Source organism: Clinocottus analis, unplaced genomic scaffold, assembly GCF_023055335.1.
Source record: "Clinocottus analis isolate CAN_PGR_092001 unplaced genomic scaffold, fCliAna1.0.p SCAF_31, whole genome shotgun sequence".
Taxonomy (NCBI): Eukaryota; Metazoa; Chordata; class Actinopteri; order Perciformes; family Cottidae; genus Clinocottus; species Clinocottus analis.
Genome location: NW_027176054.1, coordinates 337501 through 361485, shown reverse-complemented (window position 1 = coordinate 361485; position 23985 = coordinate 337501). Strand labels below are relative to the sequence as shown.

Sequence of the window (23985 nt, the reverse complement as noted above, 5' to 3'; positions counted from 1 at the left end):
GTAACTAAATAATCGTATTTTTAATCTGCTTATATTTCTACCAACTCATTACTGTAGAGACATAAAATCAGCTTCATAGAGCGAGTAAATAATGAGACTCGTTTAGCTGCTAAGCTGAAAGCTAACATTACGTTAGCAGCCAGGCTCATAGCTAATGTTAGCTGCCAGGCTCATAGCTAATGTTAGCTGCCAGGCTCATAGCTGACGTTAGCCGCCATGCTCATAGCTGTTGTTAGCCGCCAGGCTCATAGCTAATGTTAGCCGCCAGGCTCATAGCTGATGTTAGCCGCCAGGCTCATAGCTGACGTTAGCTGCACGGCTCATAGCGAATGTTAGCTGCTAGTCTCATAGGTAAAGTTAGCAGTCAGGCTCATAGCTGACGTTAATATTATCTGCCAGGTTCATAGCTAATGTTAGCTGCCAGGTTCATAGCTAATGTTAGCTGCCAGGTTCATAGCTAATGTTAGCAGCCAGGCTCATATGTTAGCTGCCTGCTAACTGTGACTAACCTTAGAGTTAGCCTGCTAGCCAAACGTCTACTCCATACACTACGACCTATTTTAAGAAACACATGTAGGCCTATTTCAAACAAAGGCTTGATAAAGTAGATAGATGTTACCTTGATTTAAGTCATAGTTTACTAGTTATGTATACAAATGGGTGAATTTACATTTTGATGGTAAAAAAAATAATTTTCAAAATCCTCTTTTCTTTTTCTAGAACCATATTTGGAACAAACATGGTGGATAACAGACGTAAAGTTCAGACCCATATGTCCTATAAAAAACGTAAGATCTTTTTTATTTTTTTAATTTACTTGTCTGTGTGTTTACTATGTGTGTAATATTATTTTACTGTAACATCAAAATCAGTATTATTGCGAAGTAATGAATAGATATAAAGCTTAAAAAATTAACCAGGGGATGTGCAGAAGTTCACAGCATAACGTATAGAGAATATGAGATAATATAATATAATAAAAGAGGGTAAAGATGTGCGTTGATGTTACGAATAATGTCTGCACAATAACTTCCACGTTTAATAGAGTACTTATGAACAACAGTAGTCCAGCTTTTACAATAACACTCTGACTTCTTGGACTTTTACTGTTCACACGAGACTGAAACTAATAAAATCGAAGGTGTTTTAGTGCTTTTGATTCAGTCTCGAGCGGCTGCAGTACGTTTTACAAACCACTAGATGTCTCTGTGTTATTTATTTTATTTGCATTTGAAGCCATAAAGCTGTTTTGGTATAAATAGAAATAAAGCTGCATCCACTCATCACTATTGACTCACTTAAAGGGTAATTACTCCATGAAGGAAGGATACTGTTGCATCCAAACAATGCTGTTAAAGCAACACTCAATTGATTTAGTGTTGCACTTTCATAAATATTACATAAAGAGAGGCAGATTGATACAAAAGGTATCAGCATTAGAGGCAAAGATATGCAGATATTAGTTAGTTTGATGCATGAATCAACAAACAAAAATGGATGTTGTTTGTTCTGCAGCACTTTGTCCAGAGAGAAGGATCCCTGCGCTCGCTCTAAAGGTTTTTCTTTAATTTTATTCCTGTTAACGTTTAAATCATCCGAATGGAGGGTTTAAGGACTGAGGATGTTGTTGAGAAGCTTCTGGTAAAGTTGTGACTTTATAAAGAAAATAAACTTGACTTGAGGACACAATAAAAAAACTAAAAAAACATTGGATTTTCAATCACATTCTGGTTTTTTACGGTTGTTGTTTCAGATTAAACTTTTTTTTTAAGAGACTCAGGAAGTGAAAGACTTTCCTGAAACATTAAGGATTGTGTCGCAACACAGGGAATAAAATAAGGAACTTTTATTATTTTTAAGTCGCCAGCTGGCTCTTCAGATCATCGGAGAAACCAAACCAGTGCACCGCTTGACTTAATGCATCCTGCAGCTTGTTCTGAGCACCAGAATCATAACCAGAAAAACATTTATTGCCAAATATGTTTATACATGTAAGGAATTTGTCCTGGTGGAAGATTCATGACATTTAACATTAAAACATTTAACGATAAACGTAAAACAGAGTCCAATAAAAAGGGAGCATTAATATTTACAATTGGTTATACCGAGTATTTACAGTTAGGACTATGAAACATAAAAATTAAAGTTAGAATAATTCAAGTTAAAATGAATGAAGTGGTTATGTGAAAGTGACATGTCTGAAGTAAAGTGGTGAATATGAGGTGTGCAGGTTACATAAGCATTAATAAATGATTCATAAAGTCTTAATAGAGTAATTAAAACGTATAAAACCCGTATGAAGGCAGCCGTGTTAGAACGTAGAACCAGATATATTTAAAATTAATGTCTACAGTAAATCCCTCGACTTTATAACTATAGAACTAAAGCTCTTGTTTGTTTATGGTACTAAATACCATCTTTACAATACGTTAAACATACTCTATTAAGAGTATGACAATATATATATACTTAATTTTGGGATTTAAAGGGTAATTTCATACAAAATACAAAACAAAAACATACTTTCTAATGTATTTCTAGCATTGTATGTTATATTTGCTGAGATTTGAGATTCTCTTTAAGGTTTTTTTTTACATTTGATTTCATTAATTAACAATATTATTTGAACTTTTACTGTATTTGTACAGTTATCACAGATTATATAGTTACAGCTCATGTTTAGTAAATGTTTATTAAGGTAATTTCTCGCTAAGGATCTATTGAATAAGCTGTTGATTAATAATAAATCAGTACTCTGGCTGCGTTTACACTTCACAACCACTAGATGGAGCCTGAGCGCAAGAGTTCAGCAGTCAAAGTGAAGATCAGATTATTTTCTTCCCCACATTTAAACTTTGACATTATTAATATCTCTAACAGATTTATCTCCTTTATGTAGAACAAGTGCGGTCGACTCTTAATTACAGTAACAAGTTACATCATACAAGAGTAAGAAAGACAAGTCGTATTTTTGTAAAATTAGAAGAAAAAAAGGAATCGGTTATTAGACTTTAGGCTCTATACATAAATAGTCTTGCATTATTTTATAATAATTATACCCACCTCAATAATGAAATTGCCATGAATCATTTTGAAAGTAGTTTTGAGTTCTTTACGTCATTGTTTTGTGTTTGAAAGGAAAATCAAAAGTGCAAAAAAAAAAAAACATTTGTCAAATATGACATTATTATTATTATGTGTTTGATTTGCAGCCCGTTTACTGCAGAGAGTTTATTCTACGCGTTCACTCGGGGCCACGTGAACCCAGGCGTACGGTGGCCCCTGTGCTGAGGGGCCCCGTCGAGCCTCATTTCTCGCATGCACTCATTGTTTATGCACCGCGTAAACACAATATATAAATACTCACATGAAAAGGCCCCCAAACTAGATTCTAGCTCGTGGGGCCCCTCACTGCAGGTGTCGCCCATCGGGGCCCCTTCATTCGAGACGATTTTAATAACACATTTTCAGTTAATCAAATAACACTGCAACATTATAACAGATGTCTTCAGGCCCCTGAAGTTAAAAAAAAACTACCTTTTAGTAGTTTATTCATTTTTTTGTTGTGTTAAAGAATTGAGAAAAATCCAAAACGAGCAACCTATTTCTGTTTAGCTGCAGTGACTTCCTACGTTATCATAGTTGTTTCCCTCCCCTCAATAACAAGGATGAGACACAGTTGTCCCCTCGCTCCCTTTGAGTGCCCCGTCGCGGTGGCGCGCCTCAGCCCTGTCTCTGGTTGGCTGGCGGGGACGCGCAAAAGGGAGCCTCTGCTCCTTTAAGTGGAGGGGGAAAAAAAAAAGAAACTATTCACTCCCCTCGTCCCTCCCTCTCTCCTCCTCACACCCCGACGGCCTGCTCTGAGGGAGGAGGAAGCCGCTGCGCCGGAGCTGCGATGGGGATTTGAACGCACCTCCGCGCAGAAGACAGCGCCGCACGGCCCCGGCTCAGAGCGCAGCGGGCGGGTCCGCCTCACTTTGTGCACCCCCCTCCCTCCCCCCCTCCAACACACACACACACACACACACACACACACACACACACACACACACACACACACACACACACACACACACCCCTGCCGGGTGTTTTTTGGATGTAACCTGATCGGATTTGGCCTGCTGACTGAGCGGTTGGTTTGGGTGGTCGGTGTCGGTTGTTTGCTGGGAGCTGGAGGCCGGCAGCAGGACAGCGTCTGCCCGGGCTCGTGCTTCTGCTGGCGGAGTGTCGCCCGTCGGTCGGTCGGTCTGTTCCCGTGGAGAGCTGCGCGGAGCCGGCAGGGACCTGCTGCTGCTGCTGCTGCCGCCACTACCGCTGCTGCTCTGTTGTTTAGTGCCTTCCTCTCTTTTTTTCCGCGGCTGGACTCCGGTACACACGGGATTAACTGATTAACGCTCCGGTACCGGGGAGTTGGATGTGTGTGTTGCCCCGCAGGAGTCAGCTGGAGTCCGGGCGGAGCGACGGGGCCGATGGCGCAACGGGTGCGTAAAAGGGCACTTTTTTTAAATATCGAGCGCAGAGATGATGAGCGAGAGGTCTGTCTGCAGTTTGACGATCAATACACTCAGTTTGGATTTGTGGAAAAACTGGGAACAAAACTATTTAAACTATTAAACTATAATAAATACATTAACCCTAATTTAGAAACAGTTTTTAATAACACTGACGTTGTTTCTTGAAGCTAAATTATATTACTAGTAATGATTGAAACTTTCTTTCGTGCGTAAAATTATAATAACGTTTTAACTTTTTTTGTGAGAGTTTTCGTTTCCAAAGCTTAGTTCCCAAACTAATATGACAGTATTTAATAATATGATGACGCGGTGGTGTATTCGTAATAACACATTTATTTAAAAAACACTTTTCTGAAACTTAAAAAAAAATAATAATAAAAGTGAAACAATAACGTGGATTTAATTAAATTAAATTAAATTTACACTCAGAGCTAAAGAGCGAATAGAAAAGATAATTTAAACAATGTTGGAGGGATTTAAATAATTTAATGTTTGATCATAAAAGCTTCTGTGGTTTGAAGAAATTAATTTCTCACGATCCTTTTACATATTTTAAAGACAACAGTTTTGAGTTTAAAAGAAATTAAGAAATCATTTAATTTCCACAATAAAACTTTTGAGTATTTCAAGTATATTTTTTTAATCATTAAACGTGAAGCGTTTAAAGAAGTTGGAGGAAACTTTCCTCGTAAACACACGTGTAGTCTCGCGTGTTCACGCGCTGCGTGTCGGCCTTCAGCGAGAGAGAAACACGAGAAGTTTAACTTTTATACTCGTTTTATACTTTTATGAGCTTCACGGCGGATTTAAATGTTCTATTTTTGAGCTTCATCGGCTCCGGTAGAACAAACAAGTCGCGTGAAAACTTTTCTAATATTCAAACTTGTTGTTCACGCAGGCGCCGTTTGTCGAGGTCAAAGTTTAAACGGAGTTTTTTTATTGATCAGTGATCAGTGATCACTAATCCGGTCACGTGGCCACAGAGACGTGAAGACGCGCTTCAGCCAGAGCTGCTTTTCACGTGTTTTAACGTCAAATATCTGATTTATCTCAACTCATTTATTGTGGAAACCTGTTGCTGCTTTTGTTAAATCAGGAGAATTAAGTACAAATATGGAAACAAACGGCACCACGGGAAATGTTTAAAGCAAAGAAGGAATTATAGAAGTTATACATTTTTGTTCAACTAAATTATATTTTGTCTTCTTGGCATTGGAAGTAAAAAAATATATAAATACAGAGATTATAAAAAATAAATCAGCTTCTTTAAAACTGAAATGTTTTCATTTTTGGAATTATCACTTTTTTTGTTGCTTCTGAGATTAAACATGTTAGTCTTTTTTTTTTAAAAACTAGTGACAATTTACCTTTTAAGCATAAATGTACTTTAAAAACACATAAAGACCCTCAAACACGTCATTTTTTAAAAAGGCAAAACAAAGTGATAAACTTTAGTTTCTTCATTTAAAAAGCAAACTGACTTCTATTATTCTATTCATTTTAAACATATGCTAATATGTAGATTGTAGCATTACACCGTTATGCTGTCACTGCAAAACAAAGTAATGTGTACATGTATATATTAATACTATTTGTAAACACTTTAGAACAATTCCTGTTTTCTTTCTGAAAATAAAATAGATTTTTTTTTCCGTAGAGTTCATAAAGTTTTTGAGAAAAATCTCCAAGTTTACGAACAACATGATTATAATCTATAATTCAAAATGAACAACACGTCCACAGTGCAGTCTGATATTTATTGGATCCATAATGTTTCTGTCAGAGACGTCTGCTTTTAACTTGAACTTTTTTTTAATTTAAAGTGTTCGTGTTATTTTGTCCACCCCCCTTCACAGAGAATTCTCCAGTGCAGACATGCTGTCGTTCAAAGTGTCTGTTTTTTCTTCTTTCTTTTAAAGCAGAAGTTAACTTTAATTGGTGTTTTTTAAAAGTTAAAAAAACCTCTTTCACAGTCCATTAGGGTGGACATAATAATAGGAACACCTGCACGGTTTCAACTAATACAAAAATCCTGCTTTAAATATTTCAGTTTAGCTTCTCAGAGACGTTTTAATCCCATTGTGTTGTTACACGTGAATGTTAATTTGTGGATCTTTTGTATTTAATATGCGGAAAAGAAGGATAATTCTTCCGCTTCCAGAAGTTTCAGGGTGTGTTTTTTATTTTGAAAAGTCCTACTGAATTAATTACTTCATCCTCTTACACGAGGAAACATTCTACATCCATAATCTGTGAATTAAGATTGTAACTGGGTGTTTAAAAGTGTTTTATGCTTCTTTTTTTATTGCAAAGCATCAAACTAGTCACACGAGATGAGTAAACAAGGTTGGACATAATAACAGGAACACCTGTTGCTAGTCGTTTATTGTTTTTGGGACACAGTTTGTGACACAGAGTCTCTGCTCACTTTAGGGGGTTTTATTCTATTAAATTGCATTATATTGTTGTGTTAAAAGTACTTTTTTTATTTTACATATATGGCAAAAAACATCCACTTCTGGGCCTGGAGTCTGTTTTTTTTATTTGTTTTTTTAACGAAAATAGATCAAAATAGCACGAGTTTTGAGTCTGTTGATGTCATTTTCTGACGTTTCATCGTTTCTTAAGAAAAACGCTGCTTTTTTAAATTTAAAAAAAGCATCTAAACCCTGCACACAGGTTCTCTCGCCACATTTACCTGCGCTTCGACCTCCCCCGAGGCCGGCGAACGGCTCGGGAGGTCAGAGGTCACCCCGTCTCTTATCTCTGCGTCTTTTTTTCAGTATGAAGACTTGGCCCACTACGGGCTGGAGGGCGTGGGCGGGGTGTACGGAGACCCGCACCACCATCACCACCACCACCACGCCGCCCGCTCTCTGCAGGCCGTGCACCTGGCGGCCGCCGCCGCCGCCGCCGCCGCCGGTCCATACCCTCCGCACCAGTACGCCCAGTCCACCCACACCGGCGGCGGAGTGGGCGCCACAGCTGGGGACGCCGGCAAGAGGGACAAAGACGCCATTTATGGGTATGATGAGTTTACTCACACTGTGGGAAGAAGAAGAAGAAGAAAAAAGCAGACTGATCAGGACAAAAACTGCTCTTTCTGAACAGTTTTCTTCTTCTGTGAAAACAGTTTTCTGGCGTAGTTTCCTGTTTGATTTATCTGTTTAACTTCTCCAATGTTTGGGACTGAGCGCTTTACGCTGCTCCAATCCAGGCCGAGCTGAACCAGACCGACGCTATCTCTCTGCGTGTGTGTGTGTGTGTGTGTGTGTGTGTGTGTGTGTGTGTGATGAAGTGAGGCCTGCTGCTTGTTTGAGGTCAACACAAAAACAGAGACGGCGGAAGAAGTTTACTTGAGTGAAAGTTGCAGCAACTCAAATAAAAGTCCTGTATTCAAAAATGTTGCGCAATGAGCAGCTTGTATCAAAAGTTATTATGCAGAAAAATCAAAAATTAGCCAGTTGGAGATGTTTTAAAGGTATACAAGCGAGTCAAAATGCATTTTATTACATGCTCATAGAGGCCGGCTTGATTTATTGATAACATTCCTTTACAAAGAAACTTAAAGTGCTTTATATTTATATATTTATAGAAGAAAAGAAGCTTGAACATCAAACATTTTACGTAGTGACGATAATAATAATAAAATACAAACACATCCAATACCAACGCTCACACTGTTCATAGATAACAGGGAGGTTTTGACCTTATATTTAAGTGTTTTTATAGCTCGCAGCGCATCAGACCAACGTAACCAACCTGGTCCCATTCTGGGCTTTTCCCAAGACCTTAAAAAGGTCAGAAATATAAAAGCAGTGCCTTAAAAAACAATGGGAGGAAGTTAAAATGAATTATTCGTTGAATGGGAAGCAAATGGAGTAATTTAAGTAGTGCAATAATGTAAAATCTAGGTTTTGTATACAATTACTTTTTCTAAAAAACAACTTTAACTACAGATATGAGGAAGTGTGTTAATTTCCCTGTACAATGTATGATTATAGAAGTAAAAAGTTGCTTAAAATTGACCATGAAAGATGCAGGAACTTAAAAGTTGACCATAAGAACAGAACTTCATACTTAGTTATGCTTTCTTTGTCTTTCTAATGGAGCGATAACAACCTGCAGCATCTTTTCATGTAACACAAAGTCACTGGAGCTTTCTTCTTTCTTTCAATTACTTTCTTTCTTTCTTGTCAGAGAGTCAAACATCTTTTTTTTTTAAAAGGCGGCATTACCTTTGCAACTTTAACCCGATCAAATATTAGATTTGGTATTTTGTTGACTGTTGGAGCAGCAGGATCTCTTCTGCTTCGCCAGCGGCTACAGGTGCTCTTCTTGGTGCTCTTGTTTGCAACTGCACTGCAAAAACTTAAAAAAAAACTCACCTATTAATAGGCTGATTAATTTCACTATTAAATGCATTCATGGTTTCATCTATAAAATGACAGAAAATGCATAAAAACCTGAATTCTCAGGATCATTAGGTACTCGTCGTTCTGGCAAACCTCAGTGAGTTTTAAAATATTCAGGTTGTTATCATGAATGACGGATTAAAAGCAGCGGATCGTCACTTCTAAGACATTTTTCGCCGAAAACGTCGATCAATATCCGGTTTCAGCTCTACTGGCTGTGTTTATAATGACGTAATAATCAGATTATGGCGAGTGATCGGATTACTTCGTTTAAGATGTTGCGTGTCTGTATTGTGGAGTTAAATCTGCTCTCGCTCCCTCAGTGTTTAATTGCAGCTTGACCTCAAACCAAAGCTTGCTTGGAGTTCCTCAGGGTTCGATTCTGGGGCCTTTATTTTACTGTGAAATGTCATTGACGGCGTCGTGCTACCTCCTTTTAATCCTGACGCGAATGACAATCAGCTGTATTTGTAGATGAAACATGTTGACCCCAGAGAGGAAGTATACATCTGAATGTTAAACAACTTTCTACAGTTAAACTGAAGGGAAGTGTTAACTGCGTATTTCTGGAAGGATTCCTTTCGATTAATTGTTAAAATTCAATCCAGCTTTGACTGGTTTAACTGCTTTAGTAATGTTTTTTTTCCAACTTTACAGATGTGTCTAACTAATCCTTAATTATAAAATAATATATATATAAATACAGTATATACAGTGTTATTTTCCTCTTTAGATTGCGCCAATGTTTTTATCTATTAGTGTCTGAGCAGGATTGTGTCGTAAGAAACAAGTCTTTTTCTTAATTTTTAAAAGGACACATTTGTAACTTTTGCTTTAACAAAGCGGTCCATTCATTCCCTTCCTCATGGACAGTGTTACATCTTTGCGCTTCCTTATAGATCCAAGTTGTGTTTCCTCCTTGATTTCCTATAAAACATTGTTCTGGCCTCCGTCTGGTGGTTTATTTGTCGAGGTTTTGCTTTTTTTTTTTCATCTGATTGGAAGTAAACATTCTGCTGAAGAAGTAGAAAAGTATGGCCCTTGTGGTTTGTGGATAATGCAGAGTAAGCAAGGAAAGGCGTTTATTAATTTGTACGTTTTAGATCCATTAGATCGGGGTGCAACCAGACATTTAAGGGACGAATATCTCCAAACCAACAAACTCTCTCTACTTTGTTTTTTTTGTTTGCATCAAATACAATTAATTTAAATGTTGTCCCTTTTTGTTTATTCATAAAAGTGCTATAAAGCTTATTATTCTGAATCTTGGTGCCTCTTGAATGTTTCTGTGCGAGTTTGAGGCAGCAGGAAACTTATGTTACAATCAGAGCTGACCCTCCTCCTCCTCCTCCTCCTCTTCCTCCTCCTCCTCCTCCTTGCAGACATCCTTTATTCCCTCTGCTCGCACTGATTTTTGAAAAATGTGAATTGGCGACGTGCACGCCGAGGGAGAGCGGCGTGGCCGGAGGAGACGTCTGCTCCTCGGACTCTTTCAACGAGGACATCGCCGTCTTTTCCAAACAGGTACAGAAACACACATTTCATCCACAGAGCTCTAAGGGGGCAGGGCCGGATGAATGCTTTGTGGAGGAGGGGGGCCCTGGGCCTAAATGAGCTGTGGGCCCCCGAGGGCGCCCACTTTCTGTGCATTGTGTGTCAGTCTGTGATGAAAGAGCTAATTCTGTTCACTAAATGTTCTGTAAAATATTAAGAATTTCAATACTCCACTTGTCACTGCTGGTGTTTAAATGACAACATGTGGAGCCTTGGGGGGGCCTCTTCGAGGTCTCTGCCCGCCGTCGTGTCCCCAATGCAGGGACGACGTCATCACGTATTTTGCCGAAAGCTCCGCAAGTTTGAGAAGTTGCATCTTGGGAGTTTTTCCGATAACTTTTTCATTGACTTCTTGCTTCTTTATATATATTTTGTTGGTGTTGGTGCGCCCCCTGGCGTTTTGGAGAATAGCACATTCTCCCTGTTCAGGTCGGGGCCACGGGGTCTCACACGGCAATAAACAGGGGCCACGGGGTCTCTCACGGGAATAAACAGGGGCCACAGGGTCTCTCACAGGAATAAACAGGGGTCACAAGTTCTCTCATAGGAATAAACAGGGGCCATGGAGTCTCACACGGGAATAAACAGGGGTCACAGGGTCTTTAACCGGAATAAACAGGGGCCACGGGGTCTCTAGTGGGAATAAACAGGGGCCACGGGGTCTCTCACAGGAATAAACAGGGGCCACGGGGTCTATCACAGGAATAAACAGGGGCCACGGGGTCTATCACGAGAATAAACAGGGGCCACAAGTTCTCTCATAGGAATAAACAGGGGCCATGGAGTCTCACACGGGAATAAACAGGGGCCACGGGGTCTCTAGTGGGAATAAACAGGGGCCACGGGGTCTATCACGGGAATAAACAGGGGCCACGGGGTCTCTAGTGGGAATAAACAGGGGCCACGGGGCCTCTAACAGGAATAAACAGGGGCCACGGGGTCTCTAACAGGAATAAACAGGGGCCACAGGGTCTCTAACGGGAATAAACAGGGGCCACGGGGTCTCTAACAGGAATAAACAGGGGCCACAGGGTCTCTAACGGGAATAAACAGGGGCCACGGGGTCTCTAACAGGAATAAACGGGGGCCACAGGGCAGTTGGCTGTGTTGTTTAATGTTGTTTAATGACTGTAATACTTCTGTTTTTCTGTGTCTAGATCCGATCAGAAAGGCCTTTATTTTCATCAAATCCTGAGCTGGATAACTTGGTGAGATATTATGATGACTAAACTGTTAAGATTGTAAAATCTATTATGTTATAAAAGTGTTTATTTTTTGTCTCATTCCTGCATTATTCTGTTTTTTTTTCGTGGTAGATGGTGCAGTCGATACAAGTGCTGCGTTTCCACCTCCTGGAGCTGGAGAAGGTCAGAGGAGTTTTCTCAGTGACCTTTGACCTTTTAATCATAAACCCCCCCCAAAAAGTCCTTTTTATAATATCACGATGTCACTGTTACGTTCCAAGAATTTTGATATCTTTATTTTGTTATAGACCAACATGCAATACTCTGTAAAAGTACAAAATCTAGTATGAAGTAAATATATATATATATATATATATATATATATATATATATATATATCTATATCTATATCTATCTATCTATCTTATGGAACTATTTCTACTGATACTCCTGTAATGACGGAAATTGTTAAGTGTCAAATTGTGCTCTTATCATAAAATTAAAAAAAATGGCTGACTGTCCAGATGTTTAATTCCTGGTGAATGTTTAACTTGCAGGTCCACGAGCTTTGTGATAACTTCTGCCATCGGTACATCAGCTGCCTGAAAGGGAAGATGCCGATCGATCTGGTCATGGACGACAAAGACGGAAACAAGTCGGACAGCGAGGACTTCATCAGGTCCTCGGGGAACAACATGGATCAGGTGAGCTCGCCGCCACTTCCTGCAAACTGATACACGCCTAAATATACTCTGCTGTCGATCCCGCTGCAGTGTGTCGTGTCATGACGGTATTAGATGGTGCAGATACACGGAGCAGCTGTGGACCGAGCTCTGAATCAGCTCTTTATATGTCATAGTTTACGCCGAAAGGGAGAAAATATGAGAACAGTCCTAAATCCAGGATTAACAATGTTTTATATCTAGGTTAATTCAAAGTTTACATTATAGATGTGCAGCAAACAATGTTAATGTCATTATTCTATCATTATTTTAGTTTACTTTTCACCAATGGATGCTTTACATTGCGCTATTTAAAGAGAAATTCTCTGATTTTGTTGAAACACATGTTGAGTCCTGGAATATCGACGACAAAAACTCTCACTGCTCATTTCTATTCTTCAGAATAATAAGGATGAATAATAATAAGGATTGCAAGTTGTTATGACTTGTAAAGTGTGTGAAAGATGGAGCCAACGCAATGAAGTCTCTTGATTTATTCCCTCAGTAAACATTGTTGACAGAGTTTATGTCTCAATCTCTATTTTAAAGTCTTCGTCAATACAGCATGATGTTCATGGGGGCGGGGCTTACTGTGATTGACAGGTTGCTAAAACGGCGTTGTTCCCGCTGCGGTAGTCGTTCATTCTTTGGTCTTACAACTTTAACCCTTTCACGTTGTGTTTCATTATTCGGCGTTCGGTCGTACTCCGCCGTCGCGTATCAGTTACTTGTTGCGAAAAACAAGATGGCGACGGCCAGTAGGCCCAACTCGCGGCTTCAAAAACGTCAGTCCTGCAACCGATGGGTGACGTCGGGGGGGGGGAGTACGTCCGCTTCTCAGATAAACTATGAAAACCTGATAATTGGAGCACAACCTCCGGTCACCACCTGTCAGCCACTGACGAGACATTGAAGACGCGTGTCGGCTGAGACGGCCGAACAATGTCCGAAGCCTCCATCTTGGCATCTTCTGGCCCTTTGCTTGCCGAAGAGCTTCTAAACCACCCCAGAGACCTCTGGGATACGGATGCCTCCTTCCTTTAGAGGACGTGTTGGTCCGGTTCTGGAGTTCCTCAAAGTGCTCTTTCCACTTTCTTGACAATACCCCGAGCCAAACACGGCTTTTTCCCTCCTGACGGTCTGCCAGAACTTCCTTGAGAACAAACAGAAGTCCTTCTCCTTAAGCAAGCTCCTCATGACGCCCGCATTTCTTGCTCTGGCCAATAACTCCGGTTCAGATTGGGCAAACCGACGTTTGATGAGGGAAACTTCAGGCCAATCGTCTCTTGGAGGAATAAAAGAACAACTCAATCCGACAACCAGTAGTCGGAGAAGCTTTTGGCATCGTGTGCACGGACAGCGACGTACCAGGAAGCTTGACGTAGCGTCACATTTACTCATTGCCTCAGACAGAATCACAAGCTCTTTACCGTGTGTGTCGGGAACATCTTCATCATCTTCATGGCCGTCTTTTCTTCACCTTCCAGGACTATGAGTCTTTTGTCCGGTGTTCCTTCCAGGATCCCGTCCAGAGACGCTTTTACCTCCGAAACTAGTTTTTTTTTTTAGACAAAAGAAAACCTGCTTTCCCGTTGTCAGCAGACGATTGTGCGTTACACTTTTTTTGTGTGGCGTGTCATGTTGGATGTCACAAACAGCCCAGTACACTGACATTGACAATGTTACGGTGTTTTTTTTTGTATTTCCTACTTATTCAGTTTGTCTTTCAAACTCTCAAACCACAGTTTGGTGATTGCTGGAACATTTGTTGATATAACAAAAACTAGTTTTGATGACTTTTCTTTTCTTTTTGATTGGAGTCTGTTTAAAGACAATCAGCAGAGTAACATGAGGTTGGTGAAGTCAGCGGTTTATTTAGGTAAAAAAAACAGTGTTTGGTGATAATTTGAACAGAAGAACAAAGATGCTCTTGATGAGTTTATTTATTTTTGCCGAGTTTAAAGTTTGTTTTACATACTGTTACGGTTTAACTGGAGTCAAGCTGCGAGGAAACCATGAATTGCATGTTTTGCACGTTAATAAATTATAATAGTCGTCCAAATTCCTGATTACATGTTCACTTTAACGTATGCCATCGTTGCAGAACAGGAGGGAGAATTGTTTCCTCCACTATTGATTTGTAAAACTTTTTTTTTTTTTACACAAAAAACACCTTTTCCTTTAAGAAAAGCCTCCAGTCTCTCTTTTCGCTTCTTTCAGTGATTAAATACTCTCCAGTTCGGACAGATCTGACGCCTTTGCGGCATCTACTCGAGCCTCTTCAGGAGCCGTTGTTGTCGCTTCCTGGTCACAAAAGCATTAATTGATTTTTTTCTGTGCTCTGCCGACATTGCGAGAATCCATCTGCCGTGCAAGATAAGATGGGAGCTGGAGCCGATGAATACCTGTGACTACCTGCAGAGTCGTTGGACGGGGAATGAATGTCGATTGTAACGTTTCCCACTGAAGACACGAGCCACTTCTTCGTGGGGTTTTTGCCCCAGCGGGTCAGGGCTCCAAGTCGGAGTCTCAGCAACTCGTAGCCGCTTGGCGTGAACCCTCTGGTTCTCCGAGGTCTAACAGCCGAAGAGCTTACGCCCACCCGGCTCCTCTTAACCCTGGACAACTCGCACAATGAAAGGTCCAGCCCCTCGACAGGAGTTTGGTTCCAGACCCAGCGTTGCTAAAGCTAGCCGGTACCTTCTGCGCAGCCTCGAGCTGCGTAGCGAGGTGACGTTCCTCACCTTTTGAGTTGAGTTGAGACTATTTCGTCAAAGTCGGGTTCTCTCGGTTTCCCGAGCCGGCAGAGCGGGTTTTAAAATGGTCTCCCAGCAGCCACTTGTCAGGCCTTTTAACCTCGTAATCACCCAGAAGTGTGAACTCCTGCAGCTTAGTGTCGGATGACCAGCAGCTCCAACGCTCTGGTTTCATTTTCAAGCGCCTCCTTTTTTTTTTTTTTTTGTCCTAGTCGGATGGTACACTGATTATCTGCTCCTTCTTGTTTTGTTTTTTTTAAGTCTCCGTCTTTGTTATTGCAGAGCGCTCATAAATTAAGTGTTTCTGCATCACCTGTCAATCAAACGCAGTGGGCGGGACAACGATGCTCTTGAGTTTACGGCCGGACTTTCTGTCTGCGCCGCTGCTCTCTGAGCCCCAAAAGAACGACTTTCAAGATGTATTTTGCGAAGACTTTTAGTAGATTAGTGTTCAATAACATCTATTTGACCATTTCAAGTCTTATTGTAAAAGTTAATGGTACCATCCTGCAAGTTTTTTCTGTCTTTTTATCCAACAGTTTATCATCTGAACAACACAATGAATGATCAAACAACACCAGATTCAAATTACTGACACACCACTAATTATAATGAGTGTGGAAACCTGAGATCTGGATTATTTTTTTGGTCTTTCATCCAATTTAGGGGCTTTTTGTTGATCGTATAAGTAATTATAGAAACCAAGAGGTGAAGGTTTCTGTCCCCCAAATGGAGCAGAGCGTTGTTTCTTGATACAAACTACATCCGGGACAAGATGGAGCTACGTTTCCTTCATTACGTTTGAGGTCGTGCATTTTTTTTCGGTCCTTTCCTGCAGATTTCATGGAGCAGAGATCCCGACGACGCGGCATCGATCCGGTCGGCCGGGACGCCGGGACCGTCCAGCGGGGGACACACGTCCTACAGCGGAGACAACAGCAGCGAACAAGGTGAGACGCATGTTTGCACTTCTTCTGCATGTGCTTGACAAATTCATAGGAACTCTGTGGCAGGAGAAACGGGACTAATGTCAGTAAAATGTACTCAAAGCATGAGTATCCTGTTAGTTCCAGTTTAATCTACATCAATGCATCATATCCTATAAGATCATCGTGTTTGTAGCTCTGTGAGGACATCGTATCTCTAGAAAGAGCTCAGCTGATCCAAGAGGCTTTTTTTAAAGAGTTTATTTATCTGGAGAAGTAGGAGGAGCTTCTCAACACATGAAGGAAACACTGGAGATACGAGGTTTTACCTGGACAGGAAGGAGGCGAACAACTAGTTATGTGAAGTCACTAAAGCTGAGAAGAAACCTCCGAGATGTGGTGGAGTAGAAGTATTAAGTTCTATAAAATAGTACCTCGAGTTTGTACTGTGTGTGTGTGTGTGTGTGTGTGAAGAGAGAGAGTTTATGAAGGGCGGTGGAGGTTTTCCAACATGTTGGACATGTTGGAAATAAAGGGAGACGGTAGAGAGAAAGAGGGAGTGAGAGAGTGATGAAGGCTGACAGACGATGTGAGCAACGAGCCGAGCGGGAAGAAAGAGAGCTTTATGTCCCAGAACACACACACACACACACACACACACACACACACACACACACATGCAGACACACGCAGAGGGGGAAATAGAAATAACACAGCGTGCAGTGAACACACTCCCACTGAAACGAGCCTTAACAGAATTCATATATGTTCATATTTTACGCAGCGTAAATACACAAAAAGTAGATTTAAACAAACAGACTCGAAAACGCAAACACGCAGTACACAGAGTACGCAGTGCTGTATACGAAGTCTGTGTACAAACGACTTTCACAGAGTGTGTTTTCTACTTTTACCTCAATATGGAGCGATTTGATCGGCCGTATGGAAGTGAAGTCCATTTTTCAGACTGAATAATGGGAACATAATAAAAACATACACATAAAATATATATTTCTACCTTTTAGTTTGAGATTTAGGATAAAGCTGTTTGTTTGTTTTTTAATTTTTTAAATATATTTGGAGGGTTTTGAAGTCTTGGGTGTACAAAACGAGCAATTTGTAGATTTTATTGGCCTTTTTTCCAATTTTTCCAAATTTCTTTTACAGGCCAAACGATAATTTTCTTTATTCCTCAGCGAATTAATTAATTAATGATACAACCATACTTTAAATGCTAATAAACATTCCCATACACACACACACGTACAGATGATGATGATAATGACAGAAACTTGCGTACAGACTAAAACACTGAATGCAGTTCCACTTTCAAAAACACACACACACACACACACACACACACACACACACACACACACCCCTCTGGCTTCATGCTGCTGGTCTCCGTCCAGCCGGTTCTGCTTCTGTGAACGGGCCAACTGAAACAGGGCCTGTGGTTCCTCTATCTGCTGCCCACGTCTACAGGTTTACACCACCGGGGGTTTCAGTCTGACCTTCAGCTGAAGAAGCTGCTGCGTTTGACTCAATAGATTTGTTAATCAAGCATTTACAATCCCATCATACTTAACAGTGCCATAGACTCGGGGCTCCTTGTAGCTGAGGGGGGGGGGGGGGGGTTGGGTATTTATTTTTTCTGTTTCACAAGCTCCCTTAATGTTTTTTCTCATTAAGGATTTCTTTCATCCGTCTTCCTGCAGAAATGTTCCTGTGGTTTTTCTGCTTGCTCCTATGATTAATGAGTATCTGCTGCCGCACTGGACAATAACATCTGAACGCCGTTTCAAATCAAAAGACTGCTGGTGGGGTTTTTTTTGTGATCTTTCAGCGGCTTTCGGTCTCTGGTGCTAACGGACTCGTCGTTGTTAAAACGCTGTCGGTCAGCGGTCGACGGTTTTTTTTGGTCTCGGCTGAAATTTGTCAACACGTTCTTGACGTTGAAGACTCCCAGAGGATGAATCCCTCTGACTTTGGTCAGTGGTTGCTGTTCTTCCTCCTGAATAGAAGCGGTTTGAAGGGCCTCAGCGTTTCGTCCGGTTCTTCACGGCGCCCAGAATAAAACCCACGACCTTCACGTGAAATATATCTCATCTGTGTATCTACCCGGTGCCTGGTGATCCCCCTGACTCTTCTACTTACCACCAGGTTGACTAACTTTAACCCGAGAACACCGTCGGGGGATTTTCACCCGAGCGGTTGTTTTGTTATTTTCATTGTGTTGCTTTTGTCTGAGTTGCGTGGTTTTTTGTGCAGGTGGGCGTGTCTTAATATAGGTAGTCGTGTCATATTGAAGGTCGGCGTGTCCTATTGAAGGTGGGCGTGTCTTACTGAAGGTAGGCGTGTCTTAATGAAGGTAGGTGTGTCTTATTAAAGGTAGGCATGTCTTAATGAAGGTAGGCATGTCTTAATGAAGGTAGGCATGTCTTAATGAAGGTAGGCATGTCTTAATGAAGGTGGGCGTGTCTTAATGAAGGTGGGCGTGTCTTAATGAAGGTGGGCGTGTCTTAATGAAGGTGGGCGTGTCTTAATTAAGGTAGGCGTGTCTTAATGAAGGTAGGTGTGTCTTAATGAAGGTGGGCGTGTCTTAATGAAGGTGGGCGTGTCTTAATGAAGGTGGGCGTGTCTTAATGAAGGTAGGCATGTCTTAATGAAGGTGGGCGTGTCTTATTGAAGGTGGGCGTGTCTTAATGAAGGTAGGCGTGTCTTAATGAAGGTAGGCATGTCCTAATGAAGGTGGGCGTGTCTTATTGAAGGTGGGCGTGTCTTAATGAAGGTAGGCGTGTCTTAATGAAGGTAGGCATGTCTTAATGAAGGTGGGCGTGTCTTATTGAAGGTAGTCTTGAGAAATAGGTGAATCGTCTTCAGCTGGATGCAACTAAATCCTAATCTGTGTTATTTTTTAACTACATTCGAACCAACATAGACGTGAAAACGATGGCGGCAAGAGATTTATCGACCGACTTGTTCATCGTCGTTCCCGTCAGATCTTGCAGAACTACTGTAAACAGTTCATGGGTGCACTCGTGATTCATTTTGTATGTTTGCTTTAAAGGCAACTGTAACAGATTTAAGAGCGCGTTCCCTTTTTCTTTTCTCTTTTTTGGGCTACACAGTTTATTTGGGAGCGTTTCATTGAAACCTGATTGTCCTAATGTGTTCATGCTTGTTGGATAGGAAGCTGTGGTTACATGTTTTTTTGGGGGATAACACACAAACTAAAAGAGTTTTTCCCTCTTGTGCTGACTTATCGAGCGGCCAACTGGGGCTGTTATTTATTTATTTTAGTACCGACTGTGACACTGAAGACAAACTGAGGTCACACCTCCGCTTGGAAACGAATGTGCTTCGTCAGATTCCTCACCCTGACGGGACGCCTCGGCGGCCGGACCTCGAGCGGCTGCAGCTCTCGCTTTCTCTCTCTTTCTCTTGTTGCCTGCAACATATTTAAGCGTCGCTTACAACGCAGCCGGCTCCCCCTCGGCTGACCTCCACGATGGAGCCAAATGTGGTTAATAAGAGATTTCTTTGACGTTACTGGAAAAAAAAAAAAAAGAAACTCAGTTCGGCGGCGGGGGCTTCAAATGACATCTGCTAACTCAGAAGGCACGGGCCAAACTCCCCGGCACATTTGGCCGGCGCCCGGTGTTAATTTGCCGTCCTGGAGAACATAAACAGAGAAACATGTCCTCGACACAGACGAAGGTAATACTGTCGCTTTGTGTGGGCTGTCGAGGACAGAAAGAGAGAGAGAGAGGAACACACTTGTTTGCTTTCTATCCGCAAGATGACGGGATTTCAATCAAATGTCGCGAGCTGGAGTCAGGACGAGGTTAGCCTAGCTTAGCATGAAAGTAGGGAGTAAAAAGCTAACTAGAAGATGCACCCAACACCTTTTTAAAGCTCTCGACTTGACGCCCTGCGTCTTCTCTAATAAACGGAAATCTTTGTGAGTTTAAATGGGAGTTGAACTGGTTCGCCAAAGCCCTCACTGGCGCTCTCTTTCATTCGTCTTCAAACATCTGGTGCAGCAGCTGGAACCAGGCGAGCGCAGGCTGTTCCAGTGTCCGCATACTTTCGGCCACGTCGTGCAGACAGCGTCGGTCCGCCTTCAAATCCCTCGCAGCGGGACATTCAGCAGTTTTCATCTCAGTCCGCCTCAGTGTTTCTTACTCCCAGGTCCGACCTCGGCAGTGAGGTCACCGTCATTAGAGCGTCGTATCCCCCCCCCCCTCCTCCCACCGTGCCCAGTGGAAGAGAAATGGTCCGTACACTGGAAAATAAAGACTCTACTTCTCTCTCCCTCTCCGTCCGACGGGCCGCGGATAATAAAAAAGTTGCGCAAACAGTTCTTAAAGAGCGGCGGCGACGCAGGCCCGGCCGGCCGGCCTTCGTGTGTTCGTTCCTCTTCATCTCACATGTGCGGAGCAGAAAGAGATCCGTCATGTTCCTCGCCGCCAACACTTGATGTTTCTTTGGCAAACCTTCTTGGCATTGGCTCGCGTTGCATTCAACTAAAGTTTAGGCGGAATGTAACACGATCTCACGGGGAAATATTTGTTCAGTTTCATTTCTAGAAAGACACGTAGAAGCTGCAGATGCGGCGGCTCGACCATCGAGTCGGTTGTTTCACGTCCCGGTGACGCACCTGTTGGTGGAGATGCGTTGCTGCTGGTTTTAATGTAACGAGCAGCAGCAAAATGAAGCTTTGCCTGAATCGTCCTCCATCGTTCCCCCTCTTTCTTTTCATCACCGTTCTCCTTTTAGTCCACAGGTTGTTGTGAGGCCGGGTTGTCACAAACCATTAGCAGGTTGGGTCAGACCTCTCTGTCTTTGGCTCTCTCTCTCGGGAGGAGGAAGAAGGAGGAGGAGGGAGGAGGAGTGTAACTCGGCCTCGGGGAGCTTGCGGTTCGGGCCTAATGAGGGCTGAGAGCTTGTTTATGGAGTTACGCATCATTTTTATGATTATTTCCACCTTTTCGGGCTCTTGCCTCTGTTTCGTTGGGGGGCGGAGGGTCCCGCCTGCCGCTGCCTCCGAGCAAGGCGGCGGGACCCGGATCTCCCGCTGCAGGCCGGGCCGGTGGACCGTCGCCCTAACCTTGGCCCGGCGCTGTTAAAAAACACTGAGGAGAAAATGAGCCTCATTAAACGGGGCAGAGAGAAAGCGCAGTAAAAACGCCGGCTTTTAGTGGGTTAATCAGTTGAAATGCGGCGTTATGCGCCACCATCTACAAAAAAAACCTGCGGGGGGGGGAGGGGTTACGAAGCATTACCGCGGGGGGTCACGGGTTTGAATCCGCTCATCAACTGGAGGGGGAAAAATGGAAATCTGTGCAGGGAAAGTACATGTGGTACATGCTAGGTTTCGTTTTTAATGGGCAGAAAAGTGCTGCGAGGCCTCATGTGCACTCGGTGAAACGTGCTAATTTTAGCTAGCATGCTGTGTAGCAGCGCTTTGCCACCACAGGGGAAATATGGTAAATAAATACACACAAACCTCCCAGGAATATGTAGTGCATGGCCAATATGCTCTTTTTTGTAAAACCCCAGTGAAAAAGGGGAGTTTTTTTTGTGTATTTTAAGTGTTTTTTGTGAATTTTAAGTGTTTTTTGTGTATTTTGAGTGTTTTTGTGAATTTCAAGTGTTTTTTATGTAGTTTGAGTGTTTTTTGTGTGTATTTTGAGTGTTTTTGTATGTATTTTAAGTGTTTTCTTTGTCTATTTTAAGTGTTTTTTGTGTATTTTAAGTGCTTTTGTAGTTAAACAGTGTATATTTATTTATTTTTTTATTTTTTTGTTTTCTTCTGTTATTTGAAGGTGTGTTCAAACACAAATTGAGTGTTGAATTGCTTAGTTTTTAACTTTTACCACGTTAATCTTGTGAACCAACCAGCCCGGCATGTTTTTTGGGTACATTTGGAAACGTCGGTTTCTCACCCTCACGGTAAAATAACGTTTTCTTTTTGTTTCCTCCTCCGTGTGTGTGTCCGTCAGGCGACTGCCTGGACAACGGCGCGGCGTCTCCCAGCACCGGGGACGAGGACGACCCCGACAGGGAAAAGCTGCGCAACAAAAAGAGAGGCATCTTCCCCAAAGTGGCCACCAACATCCTGAGGGCCTGGCTTTTTCAGCACCTGACGGTAAGGCGGCATTTTTAGCCACTCGGAGAATGTGACGCAAAAAAGTTTGAGATTCAGCGACGCCATCTGGATGATCAGTAGGCGGGGCTTATTGTCGGCGTGCGGTACCTTCACGCGTTGTCGTGCAGAGTAGTCACAACTCTCCTCGGTCACGGTTGCATTTTTTGGGAGTTACTTTGAAATCTTGGACCAGTTTTTCTTAAACGAGAGCGGAAATACTGACGCACTCGTACAGCGGCCATCTTGAAAAGCTAACACGGCTTTAACTTGAACAGACTCGAGCACGCTGAGCCTTAAAAAAGATGTGTTGAATGACAACAACTCTTAATCACACTGTATTGCAAGACTTATATGCTGTGAATACAAAGTTAAAACAAATGCGCGACGGTGTAAATCTCCTCCAGTAAGGGAATATTTCATCAAAGCACATCAAGATATCACAAAAAGACAAATTGCAGTTAAAACGTTTGTTTTTTTTCACCCAATTACGGTACATTGGTGCAAAAGTGCTTGAGCACGAAGACACGATGAACTTGTGACATTGACTTTATTGTGCAAAGATCACAACAGTTGACTAGTTTAAAGGTCCCCAGGTGTCGAGCGTGTCTCCCTATAAACACTTAATCAGCACTCGTGGCTGTTTTCGGGGGAGTGAACCCGCGACCTTCCACTTCTGTGCCGCCATTCCCGTCCATTTGAAGTCGAGTTGACCTTCTTTCAGCCCCGACCGCTCTGCCATGCTTTCCCACCTGCTCGCAACACTCGGAGGCCCATTCTCAATCCGAGTGGGGGGAGCTATGACCTTTTGACCTTCGCTGTGGTCCAGGTATTTCACCTGTGGGCTCTTCAGAGGCGTCCCGACAGGAGGAACGCGGGGCTGTGAATTTATACCCTTCAACTTGAGGGTTCGGTGGCGAGAACAAGTTTAGACGGCAGCTTCCACTGTTCCACTGAATATATATATATATATATATATATATATATATATATATATATATAGTTTGGCGTCTTTCTGTGGTTGTTTTGTCTCTTTGCAGCTGTTTCACATAATCATTGTTGTCATTTTGTGTCTCTTTGTGGTTGTTTGGCCCCTTTTCATTGCCTTGTTGTTGGGAGTTTCTTCTACTTTTTGTTACATTGTCTCTTTTTTTAATTCATCTGCATTTGCATTTTTATCAATAGTCGCAATTTCCCTCACAAGGCGCCTACCTGACCAATCAGGAGTGACCAGAGTTATTTGTAAATTAAGAAATGTTTGATGTTAACAAGTGCACAAGAGATTTAGGATTTGCTAGTTTACCGTTTATTGTAATCACGACTCCAACATCGCTTATTACACAACATTAATCCAATTTATAAGTGAAATCTGTGAGCTTTTTTTGGCTCAACTAACACAAAGTGAAACCGCCTCATAACCAATAAATAATAAACGATAAAGTGCGATCACAAGTCTTTACAACTGTCAAGGTCAAAGGTCAATACTTTAAGATCATTTCCAACAAAACACACAAGCAGCTGTTGTGTTTCCCCCTTTACGTCCCATTAATAAGACAAACAAGCTCATTTGGGCTCATTTGGAGTCTTACGCAACGGTGAAAAGCCCGAAAGACTCTCTGCTCCAGTTTAGAGCGGGTGGAGTTACTCCCGTCAAGTTTTAGAGGATCTTTTCTGTTTATCAGCATAAAACATAAATCAATTTTTCAATCATTTGAATATTGAGAACCTCTGAAGGGAAATATCACTTTTTTTTACGAGCGCGA

The 23985-nt window shown here is 42.0% G+C and overlaps 1 protein-coding gene across 1 annotated transcript in view; it reads left to right on the top strand.

Moving 5' to 3' along the window:
* Nucleotides 1-3107: 3107 nt before the first annotated feature.
* The window catches only part of meis1a (Meis homeobox 1 a), a 43600-nt gene continuing 22722 nt past the window's right edge, over nucleotides 3108-23985 (top strand). The window contains exons 1-8 of the mRNA XM_068595670.1: nucleotides 3108-4481; nucleotides 7298-7539; nucleotides 10312-10453; nucleotides 11641-11691; nucleotides 11800-11850; nucleotides 12225-12371; nucleotides 15984-16095; nucleotides 22080-22225. Of these exons, the coding sequence (XP_068451771.1) occupies nucleotides 4470-4481; nucleotides 7298-7539; nucleotides 10312-10453; nucleotides 11641-11691; nucleotides 11800-11850; nucleotides 12225-12371; nucleotides 15984-16095; nucleotides 22080-22225 (903 nt within the window). The 5' untranslated portion in view covers nucleotides 3108-4469. The remainder of the gene's footprint in view (nucleotides 4482-7297; nucleotides 7540-10311; nucleotides 10454-11640; nucleotides 11692-11799; nucleotides 11851-12224; nucleotides 12372-15983; nucleotides 16096-22079; nucleotides 22226-23985) is intronic.